The sequence below is a fragment of the Anabas testudineus genome, chromosome 19 (genome assembly GCF_900324465.2).
Source record: "Anabas testudineus chromosome 19, fAnaTes1.2, whole genome shotgun sequence".
In the NCBI taxonomy this organism is placed as follows: domain Eukaryota; kingdom Metazoa; phylum Chordata; class Actinopteri; order Anabantiformes; family Anabantidae; genus Anabas; species Anabas testudineus.
Genome location: NC_046628.1, coordinates 3,152,699 through 3,169,182, shown reverse-complemented (window position 1 = coordinate 3,169,182; position 16,484 = coordinate 3,152,699). Strand labels below are relative to the sequence as shown.

At 40.7% G+C, this 16,484-nt stretch overlaps 1 protein-coding gene across 4 annotated transcripts in view; it reads right to left on the bottom strand.

The window, feature by feature from the left end:
- The window catches only part of mprip (myosin phosphatase Rho interacting protein), a 36,659-nt gene that overhangs the window by 2,493 nt on the left and 17,682 nt on the right, over positions 1–16,484 (bottom strand). For 2 of the 4 annotated variants that reach the window (XM_026350963.1, XM_026350962.1), the window contains exons 9-23: positions 15,836–15,940; positions 14,259–14,315; positions 13,668–13,736; positions 13,490–13,579; positions 12,600–12,709; positions 11,697–12,258; positions 11,296–11,433; positions 6,833–9,418; positions 3,574–3,721; positions 3,303–3,420; positions 1,229–1,388; positions 989–1,102; positions 720–806; positions 399–561; positions 63–148 (exon numbers count right to left, since the gene is read on the bottom strand). In XM_026350963.1, coding sequence (XP_026206748.1) covers positions 63–148; positions 399–561; positions 720–806; positions 989–1,102; positions 1,229–1,388; positions 3,303–3,420; positions 3,574–3,721; positions 6,833–9,418; positions 11,296–11,433; positions 11,697–12,258; positions 12,600–12,709; positions 13,490–13,579; positions 13,668–13,736; positions 14,259–14,315; positions 15,836–15,940 — 4,593 coding nt within the window. The remainder of the gene's footprint in view (positions 1–62; positions 149–398; positions 562–719; positions 807–988; positions 1,103–1,228; positions 1,389–3,302; positions 3,421–3,573; positions 3,722–6,832; positions 9,419–11,295; positions 11,434–11,696; positions 12,259–12,599; positions 12,710–13,489; positions 13,580–13,667; positions 13,737–14,258; positions 14,316–15,835; positions 15,941–16,484) is intronic. The other 2 variants (XM_026350964.1, XM_026350965.1) reach the window with 2 other exon arrangements.

The window sequence follows — 16,484 nt, the reverse complement described above, 5'->3', positions numbered from 1 at the left end:
AAAAATGGTGCAATTGGTGATAACTGTTTAACTCTTAACTGGTCTCTTGACAGGAAACCCACCTTTGACCTCATGGTGCGCTCTGAGCGTTTAGCTGCGGCAGCTGCCATCTTCAGGATGTCAGGGTTGCTTTTGGACTTCATGATATCTAGGAGGGAAAACGTATCAGAGTTAAAATAAAGGTGGGGACAGAGACACAGGAGGGACTAATTCGCATCACATACAGTGGGTATCGTGCAACCAACGCTTGCACTCTGCAGTGACACAACAGAGTCAGAACATGTTCAAAATGTTAATTTAACTCCCTCACAGCACTTTCAAATAAGAATGTGAACATGTTCTTGCATGAAGTGGATTTTATTTATATATGTGTATATGTATATATATATTTTTTGCACCGTAACCCCCTCGCTCCACCTCCTCCAGCGTCGACTCTCCGAGTGCCTCGTGAGCCAGCTGCAGCTGGTCTTTGAGGCGCCCCAGGTCCCTCTCCGCTTTGGCCTTGACAATGCTCAGCTCCGTGTAGATGTCCTTATACTTATCCGTTGCATATTTCTTGTCCTGAAAACACATTGTTGAGCAGTTCAGATAAAGTTCAGATATTCATGTTCACTCAGCTAGAAATCTGTGGCTGTCCCCATGTGAAACGGGGCTTGAGGGGAAGAGGGAACAGACAAAGACAAAAAAAAACAAAAAACAAAACAAAACATGAAACTTACTCTTTGAGCAGTCTGGAGTTCGTCTTTCAGGGAATTGATTTCCTGCTTTAGATACTGGACTTCAGACTCCTTCACCCTTAGCATCACCTAGCAAAGAAAAGAAATTCACAGGCAAAATGAAAGGGTGGAACATCCTTTATTTCTGGTATTTCAAGAGTTTTTAAGAGCTAGCCTGGGGAGCATCAGCTGCTTTTTAAAACCTCACCAGTTCAGACCTGCTGTTAGATTTTACTGCTTTGCTTGAAGTTATTTTTTCGCTTGAACCTTACCTCTAACTCATAGAGTTCTTTCCCCTGTATTGTGGTGCTTGTGTCTCCCACTCCATCCTCAGATGTCATGGAACGCATCTTTGTGATCTCTGCTGCCAAGCGGTTGTTGAGCTCCTAAAAATGCCAAAGTAGGAGCTTAGAACAGTTTCACATGTGGTCAGGTGTGCCTCCATGCTGAGTAAATATTTGGACACAGGTGAGTTGTGTGTACCAGTGAGGGACATGACTGTGTGTTTGCACCTGGTTGTGTGCGTTGAGCTCCTGGTTCTCTCTCTGACACTGCCTGAGGGCCTGCCTCTCGGCCTCCAGCGCCTGGGCCAGGTGGGCGTTTTCCAGGCACTTCTGGGAATACTGCTCTGACAACACCTCAATCTCCCGCTGAAATGAACACAGCTCCTCCCTGAAACACAACACAACACCACAGTGAGAGAAAATATGATGGCACCCGTGCTTCAAGAGCAAAAAGGAGCAATTGCAGCTAGACATTCAGGCTCTGCTTTAGTTAAACAGTTGATCTTCATCAACTGACAGATCTGTGGCCAGAACAAAGATTGCCATCAGACTCGAGCTGTGTCTATAATTCCATGTTCGGCAGTGCCTTATGTTCCTACTTCAGGCCTCCATTACTTCAGTTAAGTCTGACAAGCTGTGCAGCAGGACGTCTTTGTCCCAATATTTCCATTGGATAAAAAAATAAAATAAAATAAAACAGTAAAAGAAGAAAAAAGACTTCCAGCTTTAATCTACTGTTATCACCTGCGGTCCCATGAGCCCACTGAAGACAAGCAGGTGAGGAATAAACATGTCCCAGCAAGTGAAAGCACCGCATTAATCTGATCATTCAGAACAAATGACCTTTGAGGCTGACACTAATGTCAGAAAGGACACTTCACAGGTGAATACTAGTAGAAAGGGACAAACTGTTTCTAACATCAAATGTATTGTTCCTTTTTACTAAATCAGCGAACATATGTATTTATACTAATGTATCTGCTTTCAGCAAATATGTTCACTGCCTTAATACTGTACATACAATAGACTGTTCATGACTGCTCTGCCTGAGACTGCTTTAGCACAACACATCTGTTTCGCATTACATGGTAGAATCCAACGAGACATAAACTAAATCAGTGTTTATTTCTACAGTTTTGGTGAAGTGGTTTTGTAACAATTAAACAGTATCAATGTTTTACAAGTCTGATCTCTTTTTGTTTGTCCGCCTTGCACTCCTCTTCCCCAGAGCTCTGTCCTCAGCCATCTCCTGTTCTCTACCATTCGTCAAATTATAGGTGGCCTGTGCGTTGTACAATCATAGTATGTAGGCATGTCATGATTTCTAATTTTATTGGAGGATACAGCTGCACGAAAAATTAACTAAAAAACAACTAGTTAGCAGCACTGGCTGACGTGAGCCATGCCTCACAAAAAAAGGATCTTGGAACACCCACGATCAAGAGTTGTTGATTTGCATGTAGCTGTGGAGTTAAAGTGTCGTCTCAAAGAGCTAAGATAGTCTGGAATACGGAATAACCTTCCCCTGGAAATTAGACAGGCCTGATTGGTTAGGACTTTTTAAGACCTCAAACTGTAAACCAACATCTGTTTGCCTTTTAATGATATTTCATGTATATTTTATGTTTTTATTATTACGTTTTATTTCATATGATTCAGTATGCAGTCATATTTGACTTATTTTGTTGGTGCACACCACTCAGACATTTTCTTTTCATTAAAGGTAGTATATAAATTATTATTACTACTGAAATGACTCCTGATCTTTTCCATGTCCAACTGCCCTCTCTGCAAAACTTGGCTGCTGTTTCTCTGTTCAATGTCATAACAGGGAGCACTCATGCTGAACCGATAACCAAGGCCAAAAGCACTCAAAGTCATTGTGAAGTATTATTCTGACTATACAGCACTGACGTCAAGCACAGGCTTATTTCACACAGAAAAAACTGTATGTGAAATAAACCTGCCTTAAAGGACTGCAACGACCAATCTAGTGAGTCACCTTTTTTACTTCTCTGAAATGATGAAGGCCACCATCGCCTGAGAGCAGAATGACATCAGTTCTACAGTGTAAACTTTGTCTTGAGTTGTCCAGTGACGTGACTTTGTAAACACATGAATCTTTGCCATCTCTGCCATAAATCCCAAATGAACCCAAACATAGCATGTAGCGCTTCTTGTTTTGTGTCTCAATCAATTCTAACCCAGCATGTATACGCATCCTAATGAGAAAATACCAATTCTGTTCATCGACTACTTCTTGTTTTAGCCATAATCTGCTGCGTCAGTGAAGAAAACTTACTCATGCTGTCTGCGAATCTCCTCTATATCTGCATTCTCTGTGTTGCTGTTGGCTTTGCGAGCCTTCTCCAACTCCTTCTCCAACTCTGTCCGATGGGCGTTTTTCATTGCTTCGATTGCTGATAACAGGTAAAAAGTACCAGTTTAACATATTTACTTGACGTATAAAACTATAATAACTAACTTGGGTTGAGCTAGCCAGTTAAATAAACAGACTTTCTTCTTATTAGTCAAAAGGCTTTTTTTTTGTTGTTGTTGTTAAATCGCTTTACCAGCGATGGTGGCTGCTGTCTCCTCTGCCAGTAGCCTCTCTTTCTCTTCCTTCAGGTTCTCGAGCTCTCTCTGGTGTTTCCTCTGCAGCTCGTCTATCACCTTCTGATGTGACTCCTCCATGGCGGCAAAGCCCCTCTCACAGGTGGCCTGTGACAATGGAAAACGCAGTACACAGTACAGTGAGTTCAAAGGTTATCTTCACAAAGATTTAAAGGTTTTTCTCAGCGCATCGGTTGAGCAGGACAAATATACAGTTGCTTCAAAATGTACAAATGACCCTTGCCTGACACTTTGTTTGATGGTAAGATTGATCTGACCATTCCTAAGGTAAAGCTTGGCAGTGGCAGCACAATGCTATTAGGAGGGCTTCTCAGTGGGAGTGACAGAAAAGAGTGGTGAGTTCAGGCAACGAATTCAGAGAAGTCTTGAACAGGACAAGTCTCTGTCTAAGTAACCTGGCCAAAGCCCAGACTTAAACCCAACAGAACAACTGTGGAGAGATCTGAAGGTCAGTTCACAGGCACTTCCTACCAAATCTGATGGAGCCTGGGAGAACCTGCCATGAAGAATAGGAAAATACTGCTCAAATTCAGATTTGAGAAGCCTCTAGAGACTTAGCCAAGAAGACTCAATGCTGTATCTGCTGCCAAAGTACCAAATTAAGTCTCTAAATATTATTTACTTTTGTAAATGAGACCTATCAGATTTTGATTTTTAATAAGTTTATAAGTAAATATGAGCAAAAAATTGTAAAACCATGTTTTGACATTGTAATCAGGAGCTACAGGGCAAACATTATATTTAAATAAATACATTTAATGTGAAGGGTTGTGAATACTTTTTGAAGCTACTGTACACCAATGTACATCATCCATTCATTTGCAGCAACTGCAAGCTACAGCTTGTTAGCCATGAGCAAGTTGAGCCTGTGTGAGTATAAAAGGTTTAAGGAATGACAGGATACACAACACACTGAAGGAATGCACAATGAGAGAGGAAAGTATATGTTGCCATTTCCTATCCACAGTGACACCTACTAATAAAGCGTAGAAAATTCTTACACCAAACAAAGCTCATGTTGTTGAACAGTGGCTGCAATCTGCAGCTAATGTGCAAATCCTAATCTGCCCATAGGTCAAATCTTTGAAGGAATGTCGGGTTAAGCCGGTACTAGTGCAATCATAAATAGCTAGGCTGATGTGAGATATTGCAGTTAAAAGCATATGAAGTCAACTTGCCTGGCTAGCACCTTTCTCTAGTATGCAGAAAGGGAGAGCAGAATAACCCTCACAACTGGACCCAAAACCTAGCGCTGCTCACCTTCTCTATTCAATGCCACTAAACTGCAGACTCCCCGTTATAACAGGGGAAATTGAGGTCTAGAGTGTTTTCAGAGGGATAAACCCCCTTAAGTGTACTCAGAGCCAGGAACCTACTGTGAGAGGATGAAAAGTTTCCCCACAGAGCAAATGTAAACTTCCTGCTCTGACATCAGACCAGGCAGCAGCTTTATTTGGAAGCATGTCCGGAGATGTTGTTGTGTATGTAAATATATCCTTGGTCATGGTGGAGGCATGGACTCACTACTCAGACATACTGTGGGCCAGTGTCCTGCTTGTTTTGCAACAATCTCTACACTTACAGCTCCTGATTGGCTGAACACACCTGAACCAGGTAAACAGCAGTGTTTAAGGCAGAGATAGTTGAACAACAAGCAGGGAAGTGGCCCTCGAGGTTCATGATTGAACCTGCTCTAGAGTATCTAATACTAGGTAGCCTAGTACTAGCTGAGCTAAAACACAAGCTGACCATCTCAACAAGTCAAAGTTCTGCTTCATCAAACCAAACCAACAATTAGCCTCTACTGCATCAGCAATCATTCTTCCTACGCTTTCATTTGTGGTCATTTTTCTAACTTTGATAATTACGTAGTTAAGCCAAGTGTTGTGTCTACTACTGTCACACTGTAGTGCAAAAGAACATTCCTTATGATTATTCCAGTGCAAGGTTTATAAAGTTTGTGTAATCAAATCTTTAATGATTCTTGGATACCTTCTAATCTGGACACGTTTTCTATTCCATCACAGCCTCCTGGCCTATGAAGCATCAAACTACCATTTAAAAAGGACATAAACGTGACAATATTCTAAATCCCTGAAGACCATAACCAATAATGAATGCATCCCACTAACGGACATAGCTACTCTGATGTCCAATTATCAATATGCAGTTAGTGTGCCTACAAATTGGCCACATGGTGCACTTGGTGACAAGTTCATTAATTTCTATGAACACACAAACAAACAGCAACAATTCCGTTCTCCTCCAAATAAAACCACAACTATTGGCCAAATACAATTAATCATATGTATTTGACCATTTATCATGACTAGAACTTTGAACACTTAAGTTTGAGAGGTTATTCTTTAACCTTATGTTTGTGGCTGTTTAGAAATATAACCTGAGTCAAGAACTGCTATCATGTTTTCAACCACAGCTCACAGTTTTTAAATCAGCAAACACATTTACTGCCTCTGTTGTCACAACCACTTCTTATCACATGGTCAAAGCGCCACACAATGGTTATTTGATGGCAAATGAACGAACAGCTACTGTGAGATGCAGTTAAAACCTCTAGCAAAAAACTAGCTTCTGAAATATGGGTTAAAATTACTTAGTCAAGGAACTGAAATGTTAAGTAATCAACTGTTATTCGGAGAAAGTAGGGATTACACTTAAACTGTTAGTAGAAACAGCCAAAGGAAAAGAGATCAGACCCTTACAAATAATACCACAGCCAAAATTGATCTGGCTTTGGTGATACTGATTAATTAAAAAAAAGGGGGGTCACCTCTTTGCCCTTAACATAAAATGCAGCAAAGCTGAGTCAAATTTAGCACATTGAACTACCAACGGAGGAACTCATTTCATAGCAGAACAGGCTTATATGATGTGGTTGCATGTTGCTAATATTATATATCAGTTTTTAATATTTCTACTTGTGATTGGAATGAAGCATCAACAAAATGGGTTCCTCAGTGCACAACTACTGCATTGTCATTGATCACATAAACCTAAAGGGAGGTTAGTGTCATGCAACACAGAAGCAAAGTGGTTTACAGAACAAAGAGCAAGAGTACGGTGAGCAAGGTTAGGGAGGGGAGGAGGGTTTGGGGAAGGAAGGGAGGATCTTGAAATGCCACAAAGGAACACAAGGCATCACAGATGGAGGACGGCAAGGACAAGGAGCGCTTCCACCTTCAGGTTTTCCAGGTCTTTCTCGTATTTCAGCTGCAGAGTCGTCATGTCACCCTGTTCTTCACGGCGCCTCATCTCTTCGGTCATGACTGAGACTTGGGTCACCAGCTCTTGAATGCGCTCCTTCAGGGTTGATGTTTGGGCCAGGGACTGATGTGATGCGCTGTCCTCGTCTGTCGAGTTCCTGTGTGGTTTTGCTGCGCTCATCATACTCCTCAGCTCTTCCATTTCCCTGTTAAACCTCTCCACAAGGTTTGTCCTTTCCGTCTCATGCTTCTTCTTAAGGTTCTCCATGCAGTTCGTCAAGGAGTCGATCTCTTTCACATTTTCTTCTGAGCGGAGACGCAGTGTCTCACTGGCTTTAGCCATTTCCTGCCTTAACTTTTCAACTTCCTGTTCATAGCTTTCTTTGACCTCTCTTAACTCCTTTCTGTGCAGTGCCATCATATCCTGAAGCTCAATGGTTTTATCCAGTGAGTCAATGGGCTCTCCGTCAATGTGGATCAAAGTCTGTGGACCTGGACAGGTTTTTAAAGAAGCATTGGATATACTCTGAAGTTCTCCTAGTTTAGACTGGAGATCACGGACCTCTTCTCTTAATTTTGGACAATTTGGACAGTCAGAGCTACCAATCTGAGCATCTGTCTGCTTTTGCTTTATCTCTTTCTCATGCTGGGCCTCTAGCCTAATGATCAGGTAATATGTGCATGCTTCTTTGAGAGCTTCAAAGAGATATTCTGACGATTGTTTCTGTTCTCTACCAAGATGATAACTTGCTAGAGCCATGGAGAGAAGCTCATCATCTTTGTCCAGCTTCACACTGGAGGCAATCTGCCTCAACTCATTTGACTTTTCCTCCAAGGTCTCTGTTAGCTTTGTGAAAATCTGAGCATTTGTGTCATTATTGAGCCAGCTGTACATGGATGCAAAATCGGTCTCTGTAGCCATCTCACTCTCAACATTTGCTTGCGGACAAATCCTACTAATCAAGAGCATCAATCGTTTCTGTGCCATCATCTGTTCTGCCATCCCTCTCAAACAGCTGTATCTGTCTTCTTCCTGTTGGGCTTCAGTGGTTCTCAACAGATGGCTCCAGAACTCTGCCTCCACTATCAACCTCATGTCTTTCTGACTTACACAGACAAACTCTCCTTTTGAAAACTTAAATAAAGTGCTTTTCAAGTCACTGAGCATTCCTTTTATATTAATATCTACCTTTGCTAACATCTCTACAACCTGAGTAACTGCTTCAGACTTCATCTCAATCTCTTCTACTACTTGCGTTATAATTTTTTTTTCATCAACCTGCTTGTCTCTTGTCTCAACACTCTCGCCAATTGCCTTTTCATCTCTCCCTGTCATTTCTAACTTCTCTCGTAGCATTCTTATTTCATTTTCTGCTTCTGCTAGCTTTTCTCTACTGACTTTCTCAGATTCCTGGTTTAGTGCGATTAGTTCACTGTTCCTGCCTTCCAGGTCCATATAATGCTGCTCTGCATACTGAAGCTTTGCCTCCATCTCAAATAACTTTGCTTGTGAAGCTTCCAGTAGCACTTTGACTTGGTCTTTCTCAGGGTGTAACTCCTCATCCTCATAATCTGTGTGGAAGCCAAGACCTTTCAGCGTAGCCTCTTTCAGCTGCAGCTTCTTCTCAGTATCTTTAAGGGTGTTGCCAAGCTCCTCCAATGTAACAAGAGCTTCATGGAGCCTTAAGGATTTCTCATTCAGCTCCCTTTCATAATACTCCCTGTCTATGGCGTTAGCTTGGTTTTCAGCCAGTTCAGCTTTGAGTCTTTTCAGCTCTTCCGTAACCATATGATGCTGTTTGCTGCCCTGCTGGCCGATCAGTTCGGCTTTCAGTCTGTCTATTTCTCTGTCAGCCTCCGTCAGCTGGTTCACTATCTCCTGACATCGTTGTTTCAACGCCCCATTTTCATTTGTTAAATGTTCAACCCTCTGAGAGAGCATCCCAATTGTCACCTCATTTGTCTCCGGATGGTTTTCAATTTTTGACAGGGGGCCATAGAGGCTTTTTTGCTTCTGAATCCTCCCAATCAAATCCTCCATGGTAAGAAGACGAGCTTCGTATTCACGGATGCTTTCTCCTGCCCTGGCAAAACTCTTTTTTATCGTTTCATTTTCAATTTCCTGCTGATATTTCCAGGTCTCCAGCAACTTCTCAAGATGGTACTTTTCTGTCGTTTCCTGATTACAACTATGGGATTTCAACACTTTCCCTAACTGTGTTAGAGAAAGAGGGGTATCTGTTATCAAGTCTTCTAGTTGTTGAATTGCCTCTGCACTGTCCTGGAGCAAGATGGTAACAGTTTTTTGAACAGGTTCAGGGGGAGGGGCTTCCAGAATAGTCTGTTTTGGGGGTTCAGAAAAGTAAGGTTCCTTGATGGGGAGGTGAGAAAGCGAGAGGCCAAGCTGTGCCTGCATATTGCGCTTTTTCAGCTCTTGCAGCTTCAGGAGCTCTTTGGTCTCCTGGTACTTCTTTGTTAAACTCTGTGCTTGAGAACTAACCAGTTCAGGCCTCTTCGTCTGGGGCGTCACATCAGCCTCCAGAACCAAAGGGTTTTCCAGCTTGGAAAAGGGGACCAGACAGTTGGTTAACACACAGCAGGGGAGACACAAGGCTTGCTAATAATTCTCAGCATTATCTACCAATCATTTGCCTCTAATTTCTATTAAACAGTGACATTACAATTAGAAATCCCATATTCTGTAAACCAACAGTGATTGAAAACAAATTCAAAAATTCCCTTATGTTTAATGGTGCAAATTAAAAGCAAAGGAAAGAGATTTAAAGACTGGAGTTAGTTAATCACAACACAGCATGCACTAAATGGTTAAAGGTTACTTCATGTGGTAAGTAATGCAATATTAGTTTCAGCTGGATGGTTTACTCAAGGATGGAACGCATACCAGGTCCTACAAACATTTCTGACGTTCTGTAGTCGAAGATCATGTCTTTCATTAAAGCAATCATTATCTGACTGGAAGTAGCAAACTTTACTATCCAACTTATGTCTAATTAATTAATTTATATATGTAGAAACATTTATTTATTTACATGTATATGTATGACTCCATAATTTTGTGCAAGTCACTGACAAGTCAAAAGTCAAAGTCAGAAATCCATACATTTATAGTTATAATAACAGCATTATCTAAATTAACTCAATCATAAACAAACTAAATCATCTGTAAAACTATTCATTCAGCCCCTCTCTGGCAAATCCATCCATACATTGACACATAAGTACAGAAATTCATTCAACATCATACAACTGTCATCACACAGCTATAGATCTTTACACATTATTTGTTAACTCAAATGGATGGTCTGTACAGCAGTTAAGGGAAAATGAGAATCTGACGTCCATGCAGATAATTAGACAACAGGCCAAGAGGTTATTATTCATACATGTTGAGTCAAACATTTCAACAGGTAAAGCTATTCTGTCAGTGGCTGCAAAGGATAATATCACTCTAAATGAAAACATAAGAACATACAACAAGTGTTTATTATGCAATTTTCCTTTTCAATAGAAAGGAGGACTTCTATATGGACAATGAATAAAAACATAGTTTTTTATAAAGGAAAATGAATTTCAAATGACAAATATTTGTCTTTTTACTAATTCTTTCCTACTTTTCTTGTGTTTTTCCTTTTGGTTGTTTGAAGGCATGGGTATCATATAATATGGAAATGAATGGCAATTGAAAATAGGGATACTTTATATTTTTCAAGGCATCTCTATTCAAGTTTATCTTTTCAACCTCAGTTTCTACTGTCCATTAAAACGGAAAAGTCTAAATTGACAGTCAAAGTACAATTCAAATTTGTCCATTTACTGTTACATTTCAATTCCTATTTCTTATTCAAAGTAGCCTTTTCATGAATATATTTTCTTGTTTGTTCTTTTAATTATAAATTTTATTTCAATTTTCCTATTCTTGATATTCTATTTTAACATTTACTTGTAGCCCATAGTCATTTACAGCAATTATTGGCAATTGCTTTTCTTTCTTTTTATTTAGAGTGAAATAATCCTCTGAAAGTCACACAAAGAACCATTAAACTGGTATTATTTCATCCATAATTAGCACAGTACTCAAGTAGCTAATAGCATGAGTTCAGATATTGTATAGTACCATGACACAGAGAAAAGAGATGAACTAGTAGAAGCCAATTTAGTAATAAGATTTTAATGTTTTTCCACATGCAATGAACTCATGCAAGCGCACATATCTGTAGCCTCTTTGTTGCTTCAGTGTCAGTTTGTTTGATGTTTTCTTACAATTAAAAACAACATGCACAGAATGATACACAATGAAGGGGAAATACTGCTGAATTGAGCATAAAATCTACTACAACACTTTTCATCGTAGCACAGTAACATTCAGTCCAGAACAGAATGAATGAATGAATGTATGAATGCATACTAATAACTCACCGGTGAGATGTAACCTGTCCGGATGTCCTGCTCTCTCTCTAGGGCTGTTCTTAGCTGGAACTCCAGCTCCTGCTTATGCTTGTTGGAGTCAAGAAGCTGCTGGTGGCAGCTCTCCAACTGTGCCTTGAGGTCCTCTATCTGCCAGAGCAGAGGGGACAGTGTTTTATTAATCATAATAATAACCTATTAAAAGCATGTGCTACAACTACTCAAATGGGTTACAGCCAAGATGTATGTTTAGCAGAAAAAAATTACAAAACTATTAAAGCTGGAATTAAAGCAACTAGTCAATCGATCCATTCTAAGACCTGAGGAACTCTCTTTATTTTTAAGTGTGGCCTCGGTACACCAGCTAGCTGTTTATACACCCACAAACACACGACATTTAACAGTAAATGTACCCCTTGCTTGTAGTTTTCCAACAGCTGCTCCAGCTCCCCGGTATCTCTAGTCTGCACTGGGGTGGGCAGAGGTACCCTCCTCTCTTCCCTTATGGGCGTCTTCTCCACCTGTCGCCAGTGTTGTTCAATGACCTCCTCCACCCTCTGCTGCTTCTCCAAAGATGTGGGACCTAAAGAATCTGTGTGTCCGTCTACCTCTCCACTCTCATTGTCTGTCCTCTCTCCTTCCTTAACAGACGTGTGTTCCGAGGAACTGGTCACAGACTCATATCTCTTTCGCCTCTCTTCCCTTCTCCGGCTCCGCTCGAGTTCTCCTAAGTCTGTGTGGAGGCTCTCGGCCTCCTGTGCCCGCTGTTGAGCCAGAGCCTGAGCAATGGGCCTGAACTCTGCCCAGTCGAAAGTCTTAGAGCGGCCTTCTCGTCTACGTTCACGCGCCCGGCTCTTTATGACTCCCGGAGTGGATTCTCTATCCACAGATGAGGCCTCTGACGAGGGAGAGTCCTGAGTGACATCTGGTCTAACGAGGCCTTCCGAAGGAGAGAAGACATGGTCCTCAGTTGAGCTGGAAGACAGAAAACAAGTAGGTTTTAGCTCCTGGATCCCCCAAGTGTCCTGGATACATCACAATTGGCAGAGACTGTGTACCGAGTATACTGTGACCTTGGGCAACTTGTATCTCTGAGGTATGAAAATAGCTTTAGTTTTATTCGAACACCTACATACATGTTTTTTACATAAATTTAGCAAACCAGCTCCAGTTGTTAGTTCATGAGTCTGAGAAGTAAGGAAAGGAATACTGCCATTTTAAATAGTTACTTAACAAACTAAATGTCATGTAACATTTCTATGTTGCCAAAGGCTGCAGTTTACATGATGATGGCAAATTTAAGTAACTGTACTGACCTTGCCACATCAGGGGCAGTGGAGGGTCTGACGTTCTTCATCACTGCCTGGATCCAATTCCTGCGTATGCCCGCTGTCATGGCTGACAGGGTGTGCACTCCCTCCTGGGTCTAAACATTTAGGAGTTGTTGGATGTATTAAGCCACTGAAGGGTTAATCAGGTTTGACATCATCATCATCTTAATACAAAAGGTTAATTCAGTGGATTAGCGAAACAGGTTTTCATGTCTGGTTATTTCACTCAGAGGTCTGCAGGGATGATATTTTTTATATGAGGTTAGCAAGGTGGAGGTTAGCATCACAATTGTTCCCTTGTACAGGCTATACGTGAACTACACCACAGTTATGTAACTTTAACAATACCGTCACTTCCAACTTTTAGCTTGATTTAGCAGGCCAATCTCAAAAGCCTTTTCTCCTACTATCACCTGTCTGGGTCAGTGTTAGTTTTTTTTCAAAGTTTATTGACTAGGGTGATGATGTTTAATGTTACTTAGCCCCTTTTTAGCAATCACCTTTTTAAGGCTTGTAAAAAGCTTTGAAAAATAGTTCCAACGACATCCAAAGAAAAAATAAAAAAATCCCACTGACTGTGATTAAAGTGGTAAACTTGTTTGCAGGTTTTAGCACTTCTTCCTGCAGCACGCTATGAACAAGTTTCTTTAACATTTACTAAATTACCAAATACATAAATGTAACTACATGTGAAACCTCTTATTGAGACTTTTGTCTAAGTTGTTTGTATGTTGAGTCTGCAGTTTGTGGTTGGCTTAGTATTTACTTCAGGGCTGCTATAGCTGTTTACTTTATTAAAAACTGTTTCCTGTACCATTAATAAATAAACATAAAAAGCAAAAACATTTGTCCTTTTATAAGGAAAAGTGTCTTACATGTATTTGAAAACCATAGTTGCGTTGAGCCTGGTATTCAGTAACATTGTAACAGGAAGTCAAGTCAATCTCGCCATCCAAGTCAGACGCCTGAGGCACAAAGGAACAGGGCAAACATAAATAATGTGTCATAAAAGACTGTTAAAAAATGATACTCAGACAAAACCAATAAGCTCACCTCCTCTGCGATTGAATCTTTGTAGTATCTCAGGCTGTGATCTGTCAAAACAAACCAGTACTTCTTCCACTACAACATGGAAAGCAAAGAAAAGAGTGAGCTGGGCTACAAGGCAGAGCTCTGGAAAGCAGCCAGTCACATCTATGCTGCACGTTAAAGAAATAAAAATGCAGTCATACAATTAAACCATCCAGTTGGTCAATAACACCTGCTCTAGCAGCAGCATGTACATCTGTACATGATGTACATGTGTATTTCAAAGCCTTCAGGCTCCACCCTTGTCTTTTAACTCCATTGAAGATACAACATCAAAGTCTGACCACACCTCTGTAAAGGCCATAGAATGCTACAGACATTCAAGAGTGATTTAGGAGGACAGTTCAGATGCTGTTTGAACTGGCTTTTGACTTGCTTTTTGAACACTCTCGTTAATAGACCAGTTCCTCATGAAAGCACCATACATTTAATATGTCAATCTGTCAACACAATATAAAGTTTGGTATATCTTCGTCCACATTTTCCTTTATATTTACATTTAATCAATTAAACAAACATTTTATTTGTTAAAATCTTTTGCACTTAATAGAATACCTGGCCTTGCTCATCCAGTTTCACCATCCAACCTTTCTTGAAGTTCAGTAAATCTGGCTAGAAGAAAAAAAGAGAAACAACACTGAGCAAAACCTTTCTGAGTGCAGGGAAATACTTTTTGTGTTTAACATGCAAAATGACAGAAACCAGTTAAATACAAACCATCTGACAGTAGTTTACCACCTAAAAAACTACATGTAACAAAATGAAGCAGGCTGAGGATTCAGTTAAAGGAAGCCAGAAACTGTTCACAAATGATACCGGCAATGTGCCAAATTGAGGTACAAAATCATACCGTTAATAAAAACACATGCTCACTCAATAAGCTGAGGGTAGAAGTTGACCCTACCATTGGGTCGGACAAATTAAAGGCCAGGGATATGAGACTGTTTAAGTAAGGTGGACCACTGGCTGGGGACAACTTCTGCCATACTTTCTCTTGTTCTTGTTCTGTGCTACTCCAACTGAGGATGCAGAGCCCAGTGCTCAATGCTGCTGTAGTCTGCTGTGATTCCACACAGTGGGAGAAACACTAATACACACGCACACACGTGAAAAGTGACCTCAGGAAGCAATGGTGAGTCAAACACGCACGCACGCACGCGCACAAACACGTCGCTCTTTCTCAGTCAACATATCACGATATACATGGCACTACACATGGCACAGAATGGATGCGATAAACACACAGTGGGAAAAGTCTGCAAACAGAGGGAGCAGAATGAGGAATATAACCTGAAGAGGAGATGGAGAAGAGGGGGCTGCACTGCCCCCTGCAGCAAGGAGGTTTGCCCAACAACATCCAAACCCTTGTACCCCCACAGCAAGACCAGAGAAACATTAGGAAAAATATACATTCTTTTTCAAAAGAAATGATGCACTGATATCATGTCTTTTTGAACAGACGGTCCTACCATCTAAAACAAATCTTTTTATTCAGTTTAATGAAAAGATGAGAGATGGAGGTGTATGTCAAAACACGCAATAAACCAACAAAAAAAAACTGTTTTCAAAAGCTGCCATGTAACCCCTAAGGCATGTCGTTGTTGTTGGCCGTCCACAGAGACCTTTCTCAATAGCTAATTCTGCTAACTCTGTTACCTAACTGAATCCAGCCTCTCACTTCTGACAACAACTTAGCTAGCTCTCTGCACTGGCTGGAGCTCTGGCACTGATGCTGAGCCTGGATCCTGCAGCTTAGCAGGAACAGGAGAGGCTTTGTCTGGGGAACCACAGACACACTGGAACACACTGGCCTTTGGAGGTAATATCAAAACTTGAGTGTTTGTTAATGTTAAAATAATCAGACTGAATCTCCTGTAGTTTGTAGCTGACATGCACAAAATAAGCAGCCGGATGTGTAGATTGTGCAGTGGTTTCAGGTGTAGAACTAAAACGATTAATCCAATCCAATCTAATTAACAGAAAGCTGCCTTTTTTTAATTTACCAGTGTGAAAGAAGATTTTTTGACTCTGTTAACATGCATCAGAACTTTTGACAGTTATAGCAGATGACATCCAGACAAACGGACCTCGTTGAGGATGTTTTACAAACTGAAAAAAGAGAAAAAACTCACCGTCATGACTGACTCAGTCGTCCTTCTGTCCAGGGATTTTGCTCTTCTCAGAGGAGGCAGTGTGGAGGGGAAATCCAGACCCTGATCCACGTCATGCCTTTGCTCCTAAACAACAACACACACACACACAAACGCACGTAAGTCTTTCTACATTGTTTTTAAACCTGTGTAGATGTTAAATGAGTCACTGTTTCACAAATTACTTTAAAAAAAAAAAAATTCAAACATACATGAAGCATGAAACGTCAGCTTCTTTTAGTCAACATATGAAACACAATAACCACACATCATTTACTATAGACTGCAGCTCATTAGGTCAGTTTGGACTAGTATTAATGTGCTGTGGAGAAATGTCAAGAAAACTGCTCCTTCTATGTCAAACACATATTATTTGAGGATCAACTCCGCATAGCCCAGCACTGAAGTAAAGAGAATCAGGGGGTTGAGGGGTGAGAATGGGGGGGTGAACACAACAGATCTGTGAGTGTATTGTTTAAATACCACCAGCAGTGTTTGCATTATTTTCACGTGTATGACTGACAAATATCTTGTGCCACGACAAAAACATAAGTTTTTAATGGTGTCTGACTACTAACTGTGTTTGTGTTGGGTCTTTGTGTTCTAAAATTCTGATTTTGGGCCATTCTAT